Source organism: Ammospiza caudacuta, chromosome 1 (genome assembly GCF_027887145.1).
Source record: "Ammospiza caudacuta isolate bAmmCau1 chromosome 1, bAmmCau1.pri, whole genome shotgun sequence".
NCBI lineage: Eukaryota > Metazoa > Chordata > Aves > Passeriformes > Passerellidae > Ammospiza > Ammospiza caudacuta.
In genome coordinates, this window is record NC_080593.1 from 140,276,118 (window position 1) to 140,294,926 (window position 18,809).

General features: G+C 34.7%; 1 protein-coding gene across 3 annotated transcripts in view; it reads left to right on the plus strand.

Annotated features, from left to right (window-relative positions):
* The window catches only part of CSMD3 (CUB and Sushi multiple domains 3), a 586,238-nt gene that overhangs the window by 177,456 nt on the left and 389,973 nt on the right, over positions 1–18,809 (plus strand). For all 3 annotated transcript variants that reach the window (XM_058820586.1, XM_058820594.1, XM_058820602.1), the window contains exon 5: positions 8,282–8,489. In XM_058820586.1, the coding sequence (XP_058676569.1) occupies positions 8,282–8,489 (208 nt within the window). The remainder of the gene's footprint in view (positions 1–8,281; positions 8,490–18,809) is intronic.

Here is an 18,809-nt window from a genome sequence, read left to right on the forward strand (position 1 = left end):
ATTTCCAAGGCTGTAAGTTTCACACCCTCTCCAGGCGAACATAAGCTCCATATAGCCTGTATCACCATGGTCTTCTTCACCAGGTACAGGGGAACTTTTGCACTTGTAGCCTATGATACCTTCTTCTTCTTCACTAGACTTGGTGTCTTCAAGTTTGAATCTTCAAGTTTGAATCTCTCATTTTTCTTACACCTCCCCCTCTCTCTCTGTCTCCCTCTGCCTGCTGCTGTACAGCATTTTCCCCTCTTCTTAAATATGTTACCACAGAGGCACTACCAATACTGCTAATTGCCTCAGCTTTACAGCGGTGCAGCTCCATCTTGGAGCATCCTGGAACTGGCTCCATGGAGACAGCCCCTGACAACTGCAGTGACCACTTCTGCAGCCTCCTGATACCAAATCTTGCCACACTAACTCGCTACAATGTTCATTTGTGCCATTTTTCCTTGATGGCTTTCACATCCTGCCTGCTACACTCTTCTCCAGAGAAGTTCCTCCAAACCAAGAGGTGCAAATAGATGCCAAAGGAATCGCTAACTCTTCCTCTCTGCACGCGCTGTCTGTCAGATGACACTGGGTGCTCTGGTTAGGATTCAGCCCTCTTCCTGACTCTACCACCACGTGATTTTCACAGAATAGAAAGAAACTTCTTTTATACAGTAAAATATCAACAGATAAATAAAAGAAATTCCACTTCAAATACTTAGTTACTCGTTTGGAGTGAGTGGATGTGCCGTGCTTTGCTGCCAGGTGGGTTAAAACACAACATTGCCATTATTTTATATATTTCCATAAATATTTGGTTTTAAATTACAATAATTTAATTCTATTTTTTCTGTGGTTCAGAGGCAAAACTGCAAAACCAGGTGTAAAAATCAGCCACTGCCAAGTACATACTTTGATGTAGTTTTTCTCAAGAAAAAAAGAAAACCCAACAAAATCCATGAGATCATCAGTAATTTCTAAAATCTCAAGTATTATGTTCTTTATCATCTTTCACATTTTTCAGGCTTGGTTTAAAGACAAGACAAGTTTTAAAGACAAAATTACATTTATAAATCATAGTAAAAGATGTTTTTCCCTGTAGAAATTAAAAATAATGAGAAATAAAAAATAGTTGAATTTCATGTTGATGAATTGATGTATTTACTTATAGGGTTTTTTTTCCTTTTCTTTGTTGAAGCAATCAACTAAAGTATTTTCTACTTTTCTCTTTATTCCATTTTTAATGAATTTACTCTTATACCTTCTGCCCCTCAGCAACTCAAAGAGTAAATATCAGGGTTGAGAACCATGAAATCTAAATGAGTATCTTAATGCTGCAGAGTTTCTAAGCTTTATTGTTTCACAAAGCAATAGGAAACAGTTTGATCATCAAGAAATCTTTATATATTTTTGTGTTGAGCTTATATTCATACAAGGCCTGCCCAAATATTTTAATTTAAATTATCTTGGTTCGCAAGCAATGAAAACACTAATCTTTTCCCAAAGCTCATTTTATGTGAGAAAAAACTGTAATTAATTTTTTTGTTGGAAGACAGCAGTAAAGGCACGGTTGACTGATATACTGGTTATTTTTGTTAAAAAAATCTTATTAATTAATCCACTAATTCACGTCCTGGTCTACTAAAACAGAAAATTTAAAAAAACAATTCTATGTACATTTTTAACCAAATATATAGGTAAGAGTTCAGGAGGCTGCACCCTTTGGGGCTTTTTTTTTTGTGTGTTGTTGTTGTTTGTTTATTTGTTTGTTTGTTTTGTTTAGTTTTCTTTGTGTTTTGTTTTGTTTTTGTAAAAAAGACAAAGTATGGGCTTTGTGTCAAGACTTTACTTGCGTTTAAATGTTTCCTTCCTTCTTTATAGAATAAACAACAATAAATGAGACCTCTGTGCACCATTGACTAGAAAACAGTTACTTTTCTTAGCAATACAGAAGAGCCCAACTTGCCTAAATAGCATCCATAACATGACGTTCCCTTGGAGAAAAAATGGGTAACTCTGAGGATATCATTGAACTTTTATTTATTGCCAAGTAACAAAAGCGTTTAGTCAAGATGTTAGAGCGCTTAAGCACCGAGAGAACAGTGATTTCCTCTGCTTTCACCTTGGCTCTGTATCTTCCCCCCTTCCCCTCACTCCTGCCGCACCTCACCTTCCTTAGGCCATTGACCTGTGGCGAGGGGACAGTGCCCACAGCTCCCCTTTGTCTGTCATCCTTTGCTGTGTCCTCACAGAATGGTGTCTTCCCCTGCTGCCCTTGGTGCCCTTGGTGCCCCACTGAGCCTCCCCTGCCACCCTCAGTGTCCTTGGTGCCCCACTGAGCCTCCCCTGCCACCCTTGTTGCCCGTGGGGCCCTGCTGAGCCTTCTCCATCACTCTCAGTGCCTTTGGTGCCCGGCTGTGCCTCCCCTGCCACTCCTGTTGCCCTTGGTGTCCTGTTGTGCCTCCCCTGCTGCCCTTGTTGCCCTTGGTGCCCGGCTGTGCCTCCCCTGCCACTCCTGTTGCCCTTGGTGTCCTGTTGTGCCTCCCCTGCTGCCCTCGTTGCCCTTGGTGCCCTTCTGTGCCTCCCCTGCCACCCTCAGTGCTCTTGGTGCCCGCTGCCCTCAGCATGGCCAGGCCGCGGTGCTGGTGCAGCTGCGCCGGGCCTGGGCCATGCATGGCCGTCTTCCTCATGGGTCACCCCACGTTGCCCAATCCCGGCCTCCAGGCAGGCACAGGCTGTGTGGCTATTGCAGTGTTTTCCCCTGGCAGAGGCAGTTTTTGTAGTTCTATCTCAGTGGTGGTAGGTGGGAAGGCAATTTATTCCATTGAACCTATGTTCAAGCACCATTTAAACTCCTCACCTCTTTAGCTACAGATGAATTATTTGATTTTTTTATTTTTTGCTGGCTGTCAAATCTGTGCAATTTTACTGGTATACAGCACAAAAGTGCAAAGTGAGAGATCTGAGGATGTGAATCATGTCAATTTATAGTCATCGCTGTGTTTATTTGGAATTTAAAATCTGTGAGTTTTACAAATCAACACAGAAAATAAGACTTCCATTTGTCCTCAAGAACTGTTTTATGCCCCTCTACTCAAAAGCTGGATGAATTTTATGTAAGCTGAAAAGATGAAAAATTTTCTGCAAAGCTATCCCGAAAGATTTTCAGTTGATGGTTGTTTTTCAATCTTTATATTTCAATTTCTGGAATCTGTAGGGTTATTCTTTGTGCATAAATTATGAGGAAAGGCTGAAATATTTTCATTGTTAAAGATTTGTAGAAAAAGTCAACATATAAATGTTGCTCAGATATTATATATTTATATATCTATCTTGCATTCTATTTCAGAGTTTCTAGAATGTATCAAAATATTTTATAAAATAAATATACATTATACTATAGACACTGATCTCTATACTGTATAGATCCATTCTTTTAATCTCTGACTCTAAACATTACATTATTGAGACTAAATTGAAGAGCTAGTTTTTATTTAGCAGAGCTAGATCTTGATAACCTAATGAGAAGATCCTTCACCGAGGTCCACTGGGTTTTTGTGGTTGTTTACCAAAGCTTGAAGTCTTATTGAGGAGCAGAGGATCAGAGTACACACAGAACAGACTGATGAGAGATTTTCTTGCACTCTTTTTGTGAAGTTGAGTGACCAGAAACAGCTCTCAAGTGTCTGTACGCAAGCAAACGTGGCACAAGAAGCCCAAGAATCGCAAATTTACATGTGATCAGAGATGAAGGACATAATTAAAATCACAGAGCCACAGCAAAACAGTTGGCACTGCTGGAGTTCTGCAATAGACATATAGAGACTCTCCAAGAGAAGTGGGCAGGAAACAAAAGCAGTAAGTGTTTGTGCAAAGGAGGAAGCAGAGGGAACTGGCATTGGCTATAGAGATTCCTAAAGACATTTTTGTGCCTATGTAATCTATTACTGTGCTCATTAGCAAGTTTCATAATCAGACTATAATACTACAGATTTTAAAAATGAGTTTAACTTTTTAGGGTGCTTTTCACTTTAGCCTGTATAGTTTCTATTCTGCCAAATGTAGCACAGCCAATGAAGAAACAGAATAAGAAACTAAATTGAAGCTGTTTTTTTTTTTTGTGAAGGCAGTATAGGAGATGTGGAAAATGTAACTGTTTAATTTGCTACAAATATCTAGATAGGTAAGATGATGTGATACATTATGTACCAGATTAAAGCTTGATCTACCATACAATCTCATTGAATTCTCAATGAAATCCACAAATTTGCATGTTGTATAAATCACTGATGACATTGCCTGTCTTTGATCATCCATTTTACTGTTCAATATTTATGTAGCATTATTGTATCACTGAAAGCTACAAGAATAAGCAGGAAATTAAATAAGACATAACTAGAGAAATATATTTTCAAAATTGATTATGAAAAGTGAACAGTGAACAGCAAAACAGGAATTAAAAAAAGATAAAATTTTATGAAATTGGATTTCACTGGAGATTATTTGAAGTTGTAGATATTTCACTTTTTTTCCTTCTTTTTAATGGGCATTTAATCATAAGATTGTAAAAGCAAAAAAAAAAGGAAGAAAGATAAGAAACTGCAGGTATCTATGAACATAAATAGAAACAATCTATGCCCACAAAAAGTAAAACAAAAACCAAACCCCCAAAACATTACTTTCATAATCATCACTCATCATGGTATCAGTGATACTCCCTCTGCACAAGAGCCCTTATGCATATTCAAACAGAGATCTTAATTTAAATTCATAATACCTTGAAAAGCTTTTTAATGCCAAGTCCCCTCTTGCATATCACTTTGAACAAACTTCCCCTCTCAGCATATGGTTAAGATCAGAGAAATATGTTGGGAAAAATGACATATTGGCAAGTAAGTGCATGTTTTGCATTTATGCCTTCATATCACATTTGCAAGATTGCTATTGGATAAAATTTCCCAGTACATGACCAATTCAATTTAATTTGAAAGCATGGAGTATGAATTATAAAAGTAGATTTTGATATAAATCAGTATTAGCTATGTAATTGTAATTGAACAATGTCAGACTCTATCAAGTCTTAACTGAAGTGTTGTCTTCTTACAATTTCTGTGAGTTTTTTTCTTCATTTTTGCTAATTGGAAATTAAAAGGAGAGGGATGCAGACAATTCTTTCAAGGTATTTAGGTGCTTTACTGCTGTTTAGCTACTACATTTTGACAGTAGTGATCGTAGTGTGCATTGGGTGTGGAAGCATGCAGCACATACACACACAACATAACTACATCCTTAAATTGTCTTGACAACCAACAGATAAATACATTCTCATTAACTACTGTCTTCCATCCTTTCACAGAGAGGTATCATTTTCCCATTTCCTGGACTTCATCCTCTCCAGATGTTCAAAAATAGTCCATGATTTGGGATCCATTCATCAGGATGGGTGCCTATGCCAGGAGAAGCAGCACACTTGATGATTGGGCACCAGCACCAACCAGATCTGGGTCACTGCCACACTGTCCTTGCTCCTCACAAAATTCATTCTTCATAGGTTCATGTTATTCCTGCTGTTTTACTCCCTGCAACAAAAAATCTTGCACCGCAGATTATTTTTTCCCCAAGATTAGATGTCCTTGAGGCACACACTGGGTTTCCCCATCCTGCTGCTTTAGCCACCAAGTATACTGTGAGCAAAGACGATCCCATGAAAGGGCTTGTCTTTTCCCATGGAAAAAGAGGGTTAGGCACTTAAGTATCTTTGAGGACTCCTACCTTGGTAGTCTGTTAGAGGTAATTCAGAAAGTTACAGAAAGTCAGGGAAGGAGATTGTTGTGAATCTGCACCAAAATTACAGCAAAGATTATCTTTCCTCTCTTCCTTGTTCACATCTCCTGACTGGGCTTGTTGCACATTGATGAAGATCAGCCACTGTTACTCTTTATAAATGTTCCCGCACCAGTTATTCTTTTATTTGCAACATTTCATAGCTGACATCTAAGAAATTACGCTGCTTCAATTGTGATAGAAATAGGGGTGCTAAAAGCAGGTTGCACAAAATAACAATTACTACATCTTCTTTTATTTGTCAGGGTCTTGTACACTATGAAGTTAGTGGTAGAACTCCTGTCAACAGTGATTGTCAATTTACTTGAAAATGAAATCTTTTTTTACACTGTCTTCACAACTTAAGGCACCAAACATTTGCATGGCATAATGCTTTTCAGTCTTCTCACAGATGGGAGCTTTTACCTATGGGGATGTGATTGCAAGATTTGAACCAAGCAAATTATATTGTAGGCAGAGGAAAATAAAATCACAGTACAGTAATTCTGTTATTTATTGTTTTAATGCTTGCAATGCACCAAGATGAGTGTGCTTTTAGTTATATATGCAACGCTTAAATGTAGATTATATTAATTGTATTTGTAGCAAATTTGCTACATGAATCAGAATAAAAACCATGATTATTTGTTTGGGCCATTTTGCTGATGGCAGCAAAATCACACTCTGGAAAAATTCCTAAACAGCTGTGGCTCAGAATAAACTGCACGCTCATTGGCATTGTTTATATTTTTAAACATGCCACACTAATTTTTTAAGTTTTAGTATACTATAGCAGCATTGTTAGTAAACAGTTTGTTGTATTTCTCAGAACTAAGATAGGTTTCTCTATAATTAATTTGTGAAAAGCAGGCAATGGATTCTGAAATACAGTAGGAAAGTTTGCTATTGTAAATTAGCAATTTAAAATTATTTTTCTGAATGTCTGTAATGCAGGAAAACATTGTTTTTTTTTTTTTCCTTTCACAGTATGGGGACAGAACCTGTGATGTGATGAGGTTTCTCAGTTTTATTTTATTTGGTGGATTTAAAGTGCTTTGCCTAATTATTAGTAATAAATTTAAAATATGTTTTTACTTTGTGTTTGGTTGTTTTGTTTTGTTTTGTTTTTTTAATCTGGCCATGGCATAATTTATCAGAATTTTTAAAAGAGAAAACCTGGTATTTTAAACTTGTAAACTGCTGTAAGAAAGAGTAATGAATTTTTTTCTTTCTGTTTGAAGTGAGCCATTATGTGTGTCAGAATTATTTAAACTTTTATTCCGTGATCCTATACTCTTTAAAGGTGTTTGGTTTGTTTTTTCCTATCTTTATCATTCATTTTCAATCAATATTGACTGGATTTTCAGACTCTGAGGCAAATTTTATTCATACTAGCACTCTAATTGAGCAGAAACGACCTTCAAATATGCTCCAAACATTTGGGTAATAAACTGAATAAGTAATGCAAAATGGTATTTCCATTCAAGTTATTTGAAAGATATTTCCATTTTTACAAATAATTTTATTAGCTCACAGAAATAATTTTAACATAAGATCCTTAAAAATAATTTTTGAGTTATTAGGCATATATATGCTATTAATAAAGAAGATACAGAACACCAATAATTTGAGAATTGTTTCATCATAGAACAAGTTCTTTTAGAACCGATTTTGTGAATATCCAATGTTTTCCTGGTATATCCAGTCTAAGATCATGTGCTAAAAAACAGAGAAATTTTGGTTTCAGAGTACTGTTAAAAAAAATCATTGTGATAATTGATCAAATAGTTCATAGTTTCATATGACATGAAAAATGTATTTCTATGGTAAAATTGTAAATATTTGATCTATTAAAACTTATTACACTGATGTAAACATCTTAATTTTGAAAGCATCTTGCATCTGACATTAAGAAATTACTCATGAATGGCTTTGGTTTGAAAACTGATCAGCTGTGGGAAAATGTGAAAATGATTTCTCAAGAATAAGTCTTATTACTAGATACTCACTAAAATAAAATATGGCAATAAAATTGGTATATAATGTGTAAGATTTTCATGCTTCTTTTCTCAGTATAATGCGGCTGCTGCACTTCATGTGTCAGACTGTTTATGATAGGGATTAAGCTTGAGTTGATTAATTAAAGCATTTTTGGTTAAAGCAAAATAAGAAATAGTGACATTTTTGCATGCTATTGTAAATTTAAACAATGCTAATCAAAATTTACACTTATTAATAAATAGTAGATTATAAAAATATGTGCTGGCACAAGTATAATAATCCTTAGGTAATTGGTAACTTGAAGCAATTACATTTTAGCACCTTAATTTTGGAGCAGAATTCCAAGTCAAGCATGTAAAAAATTTTTAAGCAATTGTTCACCTAAACAGCAATGAATTTCTATTCTCAGCAATAAAGTATACATTTTTAAGGGGTGATTTTAATTTTTGTGTTTTGCTTTGTTTTTTTACAGCTGAGGATGCTTGTGGAGGAACTATGAGAGGATCAAGTGGAATCATCACAAGTCCCAACTTTCCTAATGAATATCATAATAATGCAGATTGCACATGGACAATTGTGGCAGAGCCTGGTGATACTATCTCACTCATATTTACAGATTTCCAAATGGAAGAAAAATATGATTATTTGGAAATAGAAGGTTCTGAACCACCTACAATAGGGTAAGTCAAATATTGCAACTTTAATGTGATAAAAAAGATGACAAAATGTGAAAATACATCTTTTTGTGAATATGTAGTCTTGCTAAAAAAAACCCCTTCACATTAATAAATGTGACCATGGCATAAATGTTGATATTCCAATTGCAGCTGTAAAATGTTTTTTAAATATATTGTGAAGATGTAGCATCAAGATGAAGGACACTGTAGACTCATTTACCTAATTGTGTCTAACCATTTAACCATTATTATAGAGAAAATGTATATATTTAGAAACAGACTGGAATGGACTGTTGCACTTGGTAGGATTGGTGAAGCCTTCACAGAGTTTCATAATGTCAGAAAGTGAAAGGTGTGGAGGCTTTCAGCACAGAGCTAGGGGGAATTAGCATTGGCCACACCTCTTGGTCATGGGCTGTCTCTGGAGGAGTTTCTGTGCAGAGAACTGCATGCATGGTCTCTAAATAATGTGAGTATGGTTGGTGATACACTTTACCAAGAAATATCTATCCTGATCTGTGAGACCAAACACCCTTAGCTGAATAGTTGCAGTACTTTTTGGAGCTGGTTTTACCACAAATATAGCACCTTCAATCAGAGTTTATGACTGTTTTTTTGTATGTTGACTTAGCAGTAGGAACAATATTTTTGCCAGTCTGACTTCTTCAATTCTTAATCTCAGTGTAGATGTGTTATGTAGGTGTTGTAACACAAGCACAAGAAATAAAATAGTAAATAACTTCTTTCAAGACCAGATTCCATTAAATAGGAAAAATAAATTTTATACATTAAATATAAATTCTGTGGCTTTCTGGTCTGGTAGTTATATGGTAACAGCATCACGCTACTCAAGAAACATGTCAATATGACAAATCCTTTTCTTTATTTTATTAGTTTAAATAAGCTGTAGATTCACAGAAAAGGAGTTGTATACAAGCCCATAAATCACAGTTATGGTCTCCAGTAAAATTTTGATCTCTTAACTGGCTCATGAAGGTTTCTGGAGGTTCTGTATGACAGAAGCATGCGAACAATAGGTGATACAAGTGGCTGGCTAGATACATTAAGGTCAGTAGAGAGCGGTTTTCTTCAAATCAGTGTAAAGCCCCTCCAAATGTAACAGAGACCAAACAAAATGGGTTTGATTTTATAATAAGGAAAGATCTAAAATTAGATAATTATATTGTTTTAAAAGCATCAGATTAGGTTTCTGTAAGTGTTGCTTATAAGTAATATATTTTCACTGCTTCAGAATGTAATAAAAGTCTAAGATTTAGCAAATAGTGTTTTCTAATTTGAGTTAATTTATACTGCCACCTACATAGTTAATTACCTGTATTAGGTATAATTGCCATTGAGTTTTTCAAGCTCTTAAACTGAAATCTTTTAACTGGCTGTCAGCTAAAATAAATTTTAAACAATAATTTATAATAATTAGTGAGGTAACACCAATGACATACAGATATTATGAATCACTTGAATAGCTAAATATGCATTAGATTTTTCTTAAATGTGTTTTATTTATTCATTTATGAGTTACAAACAATTATTTCATTTCTTGTTCTATAAATACAAGGCTGTATTCAAATTATATAATAAGATTATATATGGAAATTCCCATTATATGTTTGCAAAACATGAAAATTTACAATGCTAATTTAATAATTGCTCATGTACAGAAACAGACTGAGAACATATTCTTTTTTTAGCTTGTCATTTATATTCCCTAAATAGGACTGATGTATTCAATTACAGAAAAGTATCCCCCCATATGTTGGGAAAAACAGCTTTGGAAAGCTTAATTAGCAGCAATTTGTTAATTAGATTTACAGTGGTAATACTATATACGCCCTTAGACTATAGTTAATCTAAAACTAAACACAGGTTCTTTATCTTTCATTCTGTAAAAAAGTATTTGCCTAATTTTCAAAATTACTAAAAACTTACTGGTTGATCTGGATAATGAGTATTATGAAAATTTCTTAGAAAATTTGGTGCTTTATATGACTGTTACACCTATTGATTTAAAAGAATCCCTCAAACTTTTCTTCTGAACATCTGCTGTGTTAAAAAAATATTTTTTCTTTTTATTTCTAACTGAAATAAAGAACCAGATTGTGCATCAAGTGGATAGGCTGGTGCTATCCATAAGACAAGACTTGGAATTCTTTATGAAGTACTAACTTTCTATAGTTTTGTAGTCAGTTGTTACAATATTTCAGTTTTGGCAGCCTTCTCTCTCAAGAAAATCTTGATAAGCCATTTTCATTTAAATAGTAGTAAAAAATTATGTAGGTGCCCTTCAGAGTTCTTGTTGTCATGTTGCTTATTCTAACATTTGCCAGCTTGAGTAGAATAATAGCGTTTCTTAAATTTTGGAAGTGAAACTGAAGGAAAATTACTTATTTGAGGAAAATTTTTTACCTATTTTTTTTCAATAAACAAAAAACTGAAAGTTAGTAAGATCTAGTGAAATGTTCCTTTTTGTCTACCAAAAACTAGGCTGTGCCAAACCAATACACAAGCTGACAGCTGTTCTTCCTCCATATTTGGAGGGCTTGGTTGTTAATTAGTATTTCCTGACTCGAAATTCCATTTTACTAGTGCTGTGAAAGAACAAAATGATAAACAGAACCTGTAAGAAATATTAGTGAAGAATATACTAACTAGTGATAATTAAAGTGAGGGTGAGCAAGCAGATAATATCTGTTATGGAAAAGGGTATTTTCTGGGTTGTTTTTTTTTTTTTTTTTTTGTGTGGAAAATGCAGCTATCCATGTTAGATAAATATATGGTCACTTTTATTGCCAGTTTGGTTGCAATAAAAATTAGCCTTTAGGAGGCATTTAAAAATTAAGTGTACTGTCACAACAATTAATCTTCAAGAGACACATGAATTAATAAGACAGATTCTCAATCAGAACTTTTTACCAAAGTGTTTATTTTATTTATCCAGTGCTCAATAAGGTTAGAGTTATTTTCATTTAATGTACTTTATTAAATAATGCTCATATAAAAGTCTACAGAGGAAAACCTCTACCTGACATAAATGTGGCAGCACAGGGATGAAAATCCCACCTCAATAATACAAGTACCAATGAAAGTAACAACATGTTGAAAGAAACAAACCAAAACAGACAAGACAAGGTTCTCATAAGAAGAGATTAAAATAGGAGGGAAAAAAATCCGACCTAAGGCCCAGCATTTTTTTTCTTGAAAAATCACTTCAAATTAGAAAGCGACAAGTATGACAATCTCTGTTTTAATAATGAAGACTGTTGACACTGTTTTAGATAATTATAACTACTTTCTCACTAATGCAAAGTTTTAAAATCTGTGTTTAATGCTAAGAGGAAGGACTCAGGAAGGTAAGGTTTATGAGTAATATGATTTTAATAAGTATGATAAAAGTGCCAGATGAAAAAGTTTGTAATCTGATAACAGTTGGATTTATATTTAAATAATAGCACCAAAATTGATACTGCTTATCACAGGAAAAATTATTTCAGAGGAATGTCATGGCTGTAGCCCAATAGGTAGAAAATTTTATTCAATTAATAGTGCAAGCAAAGTGCAGTCAGAAAAACCTCCTATAATTATCAGAGTGTTTGTTTACTGATAGTGAATAGAATTAATTTTACTGGATTTAATTGCAAAAACAAAATAAAACAAACAAACAAAAAACACATATTAAAAAAAAACAAACAAAAGAAAACCAAAAAAAAAGATAAAAAATGTCACTGCAAAAATCAGCCAAGTTTTGGAGTGCCTAAATCCTTTTCTTCTAAAACAGGGAACAGAAGGTAACAGAGATAATGCTTAACTGTGGAGCAGGGAGAGCAGAAAATCATGAATAGGAGGAATACCAATGCTAAAAATATTATCTGGTTTGAGCCTTTGATAATCCGTCCATTGTTTGTTATCATTTTTATCTTTTTCTGAAGGACTGAGAACAAAAATGAAGTTCTTTATTTCTTGGAAACAAAAGCTTTCCACAGAAGTGAGGTATTTCTGTCCTTTGCTGTTTACTTCTGTAATTTAATTTTTATCTTGGTGATTCAGCATTTCACCTGTGGCATTTCCATGAGGTTATTTGGAACCCTCCTAAAATCATTCTGTAATGTGTAGGGTTCAGGCACAATAAGTGTTTAAGAGGAGAATTTGTTAAGTGACTGTGGAGGTTAATGACATGTTCTTCATTGTTCTATTGTGTGATTCTATCTGGCAATCATCATCTGCAAAGGGCTTTGAAAGTGGCTTTACATCTGGTACTTTCAAATTCTTACTGAAACATGAGAAAGATTTGAATGTAAGAGAGAATAAGATATCAAATCATATGTTTAACGGTAGAGGCAGAGGATCTTCTTGTGTTATTTTATACTACTTGTTCTTGTGTGTTTCTGAAGAAATAGAAGGCCCTTCCATACTGAGTACCCTGTTTCATTGGGGTTTTCTGCATTAATTTCTCAGGTTTCAGTTCAAAGTGCAGCGACAAACGTGCCTCAAAATTTGCAGCCAGAATAGACACATATAAAGATGAGTTACATGATGAAAAGCTGGTGAAAATCTGTAACTTCAGGGTAGACACCTTGCAGTCTACGCTTTTTATAAAAGTTACTTTGTGGCATTTCAATTTAGTGCTTAGTAAAAGGAGAATGTGATTCCTAGAAATTGTCATATCCATGGAAATAGAAATCAACCTAGCTGTAAATCTAGAGTTTCACTCCGGAATTCAATATGTTATATATGTGTCCATATAACCAGCTTGTAAGGAAACACAAGACAGAATGACCAAATTTTATAAGCAGGATAGTTCTGCATGGAAGGGAACTCAGAAGCTGACTTGTCCAATCTACTGCTGAAAGCCAAATCAGCTTTTAGGTAAGGCAAGGTTACCCAGGCCTTCATCACAGCATGGAGTCTAAACAATCTATGTGGACAAGCTTCCTAATTTCCTGACTGTCCTCATGAGAGGAAAAGCTTTTCCATTTTTCCTAATTTAGAAACCATTGTTTTCAGTCAGAAACACAATAATTTATTATGACCAATTATCCATTTGAGGTCCAAACATCTCCTGAGTTCTCTTTCTCCCTTATGGGTAGGCAGTGGTATGGCCTTTCTCCTGAGCAGGTTGGCTGATATGGTCAATCCTAGCTCATGGTTTGAAGATCTTCCTTCGTCAGGCTCAAGTTGTGCCGTTCATCTCACAAGGATATGTACAGGAGCAGAGATATGATTTGTCCTGTCTTCCTCTAGAATACTAAATGCTAAAGCTTATCTGGCACATGCGATTTATAACTACATAGTGGAGTCAAGCCTCAGTGAGAAAACTATCTGTTAAATTCCAGCATGTATTTGCATCATACAAGTCAGGTGCAGGCACAGAATCCCCTTGGCTCACTGTGGTACAAATGAACAATTTACATGGCCACTGTGATGCCGCTTTTGAGAAAATCGTGTCCCCACTTCTATTTCTGACTCATCCCCTACCTGGTATTGGCTCAGACATTCACCCAGTCACAAAGGAACTGCATCAGGAAGTGACACAAGTTAAAATCAAGCTTTTATTTCCCCTGTGTTAGTGAGCAGGAAACACAAGAGTTGAAGACAATGACAAGGCACATAGGGAGGGAAATATTGTTTCTTCAAGCAATAGAACAACTTTATTGTCAAAATAAAGCCTGATCTGTTGTCTTCTCAGGTACTTGTATGTTGAATAATGGTACCTATGCAAAGATCTAGGTTTTTTTTTTCCCCTTTTGCAGTGGGTGCAGAAACTTCAGAGTTATTTTATTTCCTTTATTTTTTATACTGTATCCTTAATTTAATTAATTCTTGTGATGATATGAAATATTTTATTTTTATTAATGTACACAGTGTCACGAAGACAGTATTTGGTTGCTGTTTTTGCAAAAGGTGGTTAAAAGCACTTCTTTTGAGGAATCTTTTCTGAAGCTGCTCCTAATTTTTTACACTTCCTATGTTCAGGAGCACTGAAAAAAGGAAACATTTGTAAACCTTCTCTGAAGCCACATGTTTTCATTATCCTGATAGTACTTTTTAATATGCATGAAGTTATTCTCATCTGGAGTCAGATATTCAGCAGTTATCAAATGAGCAGTTATACATTGGATGGGCTTTTTATGTATATTCTTCTCAACAGAGATAGGATTATATTATTTCACAAAGTCTTATCAACATTCAGAGGCAATTTGTAAAACAGTTCTCTTGAATCTTTATATGCAAGAACAGTACTCTGGTTTTCCCATGTAGGTCTTAGACAAAGACTACTGCTTTTTGTGCTTCCATGGGTCACTTTAATCCTCCTTTGATGAAACAGACAAGAGTGCTTCCAATGTGGCTTATTTGTAACTCTGCATTGTAGAAACCAGGTAAATAATGGTCTAGACCTGGGGGACTTTGTTAATGAATACTTAAAAAGTGTAACAAAAAGAAAGAAAAGTTGGAATAGAAAATTAGAAGCCTCTTACAGCAGATTTGGGGAATAAAATAGGGGTAGGAAAATGGCGTGATGATTTAACAGGGAGCACTTTCAGCGTGCTTGCTGCAGTGGAATACTGTGCTTGTTTTGATGTGGTCATTCACTACAGTCTCAGGATGGCAATTGTTGGAGGAGTACGGGAGACATTGCTCTTGTCTTGGCTGAGACATCAGTGACTGAACTCGTAAGTAAATTTTATGCTGCGTGAGCTGTATGGTGGGGGAAGGTAAGGGAAAAGGCAGGGAAAAAACATCACAACCAACCCAAACCCCAAAGAAAAACTAAACTGAAAAATATATAATTGTTTCATTCCAGAGTAATTAAAACTTAACATTTTCTTCTCATATGTTCTGAGTCTTTGTCACCTTTACTTTATTCAGCAAACGTAAGTAGCATGTTGTGGGAGAACAGTGATCCCTAAAGAGATAATCCCAAATCACTCGCATTCCTAGATTCTGAATTTAAAATTTTAGTACGTTTTTTATGCTGAGTAAACTACATGCATTCATAATTTCAACTTTTATGTCTCAGGCTACAATAGCTAAAAGTATAATATTTTGAATACATGAATGAAATCCTTTAAATTAATAAATTCTGACAAGATAAAACATTATTTATATGGGCCCTACAGGCTAATCATAACTTCACAAACTAATGCTTCTTTTTGTGATTGTCCATCTGTTTTGCCTATGAATATCACATTAAGACATGTAGGGTGTAAATTCATTTGTAAAATGAACCAGTGACTAAACCAACCAATTAAGCATCTTTTGAATCTGCTAATCTACAATTCCATTATATTAACGTCAAACTAGTGTCAGAACAATTTTTTTATAATTACTTGCCAGTGATGCAGGTGTCTAGTGACAACCCACAACTTTCTGGCTATGACCTAACAGTCAGTAAAAAATCAAAATAAACCAGTCATGTACATTTACTGTATGTTTATTTCTTCTGCATACAGTAGGTCATACAAAATTTGACTCTTAAGGTAGTCATGCATTGGAATAGGTTGTCCAGGGAGGATCTTAAACACCAAGCTGGTGTTTAAGAGATATTTAATCTGGCACTGGGTGATATAATTTGGTGGTTTAGGGACTAGAGTGGTAGTGCCGGGTTGATGGTTGGTCTTGATGATCTTAAAGGTCTCCCAACCTTAATAATTCTCTGATTAAGTGATTTCACCTGACATTATCTAATTTTTATTCATAATAAAAATTGTAAGATGCAAACTATACTTTCAATGGCAGCTTTATTTGGTTGTTTTGTGAGGCTTTTTCATCATCAGCTACATTCTATCCTCTACTAAAAAAGTTTATTAATGAAGATCTATCCAGATTGAGTGAACTCCATTCCTCTTTCTTTGCTAAGTAGACTTTTTGCATATTTCTGTAAGTAAGGATATTTGGATATTTCATAAGTAAGTTGTTGGTAGCTTCACATCTCTCCATCAACCTTTTTGGTATCCAGACTAGTGTCTTTGAACCTGCAGAAAAATTACCTACTGCATAGTGCATACTCTTTCTTCCTGAAGCATATAACACAGGTGTTGACATCTTTCATGTGGCTATATTGCACTGCTACAGAAATTCTTTTCCCCATTATTTTTATGTCAGAGGAAAAACTCAAACCATCATCTCTATTTTCTGAGCAAGAATGTGCTGTCCTGAATGTCCTAAGGGAAGTTAAAGGTAAGGTGAAGGCTTATTTTCTGTTTAGTAACTGACACTATGCCTTTCAAGAAAAAGAATCAAAACAATTCTGAACTGAAGCTTCCAACTTTTTACCTAACTTTCCAATCCTAATTAACTTATAGAATATGAGATTAAATCCCAAAATGCATGCATGTTTGCTTGTTTGTATTTAGGTTATTTTTGAGGTACATGTTTTCCAGAGAGTTAATTATAAAAGGGTAATTCTATAATAAGGTGGAGTTAAAGAATTGCTACAGTATTGAATGCAATTTAAAGCAGAGTTCAGCTCCTAAGGGAGAGAAATGAGAGATGATTATGAGAGAGGCAAAGGCTAACAGTCATTAGAGTATTATTTTTTCATTTAGCTTTGAATTACAATTAATCTAACAGCATGACCTTCCACCAGCTTTTAATGGATTTAAACTAGGTAGCTGAAAGTTACATTTTTACTGAAAATTTCACTAACTATGAAGCCACAGCTTTGCTGGATAGGCTGGAAATTATTTTTATTACTGTACTCTTGAGCATCTAAAGGCATATAAAGGCATAAATTGGAGTGTTACAGAAATGTTGCCATTCCATCTGGTTTTGGTGATTTTGAACAGAGGTTCCCCAAAACCGTGAAGCAGAGCAGTACATTTTATTATTCTGCTCTATAAAGATTCCACAGAAATCATAAATTGTTAAACTTTAATTTCAAGTATGTGCTGCTGTTTAAAAGTGATGCAACTTGGTTTAAATAAAAGTCTAATCTATTTAATATTACTTTTCCTCTTAGTTTGTCCAAAGGTTGCTACGCATGCACAAAAAGGGTAAACATGAACCTGGTGGTTTCAATAGCTTACCTCAGTTTACACAGTGGAATCCAGATACTTTGCAAAATATCTTGTATTTCTGGTCTCTGATTTTCCTTTGTGTTTACCTGGAAATATGGGGCATAGATTTCAACTTTAGTGGCTCAGAATTCATGATAGGAGTATCTGTTGTGGTGCTCAGATTGAAAACTATTTTTTACAAGCAACTGGTTCATTCCAGAGACTATGTATACATGTTTTCCCATTAAAAAATATCTAGGGACAAACACTGTGAACTGAAGTTTGCAACTCAACCTGAGAAAAATCAGAGTTTGGAGTAAGATGCCATTGGTGACAACAGTACTCAGACAGATAAATAATTGGTAATTTTTTTGTGCTAAATAAGATGGTCAAAAAAGAAGGTACTGTATACTTATTTGTCCTGAATACCTATTTGTCTGCATTGATCTAAGCAAAATAAAAATATTTCCCTTTGTATATATTTTAATATACATCTGAATTTAAAAGAAAAAAAAAAAGAAAGGAAAATACTAGTGCTGCCAACACTGAATGCTGAAGTAGAAGAGCAAGGCATTCTTTGTATTCTGAAAAACTGCAAAACAAGCTACATGTAAAAGACTATTTGATGAAAAGAAGGATTTAATTTATCAAGAAATTGGTTGAAAGAGAAGAGTGGCATTATATAGATTATATAGACATATGAAGATATTTGTTTTTATGGGAAAAAATATTTATCTAAAAATATGAAGGATTAAGGCAGTTTGAATGGAATTTTGTTACTGTTTATGGGTAAATAGACATCAGTATTGGGGAGAAGGACATCAGGCATTAAAAAACCTACCAAAACCACTTCAGAAAAGAAGGGGCTAATATAATCCACAGGAGATCTGGCAGTAAGTGGAAGTGAATATATCAAGTACATAATAGCAGGCTACCCTATTTCAAAAGAAAGATATCTATCACAGTAAGAGACCTTTAAAGCTCCTGGTGCAGTCATAAAGATATACAGAGCAGAAAGAAATTTTGCAAAAGGTGAGAAAAGAACCACATGACTAATGAATAAAAGCATAAAATACTAAGAAGCTTTGAGAATAAGTAAGAAAGGCTATCACAGTTGCTGAATTACAATTACCAAAGGATATAAAAGACAATGATGGAGAGAGCTTGTAACTACATTACAAGGAAAGAGAAAACAAGAAAAATTGGTTCCTCAGTGAAACAAAAGCAGCAGAGGGCAAAGGAAAGGGACACCTGGAGAGTTGTAATAGAGACAGTTGGTGCTGAACCATGTAAAAATAATGGAGTAGGTGAT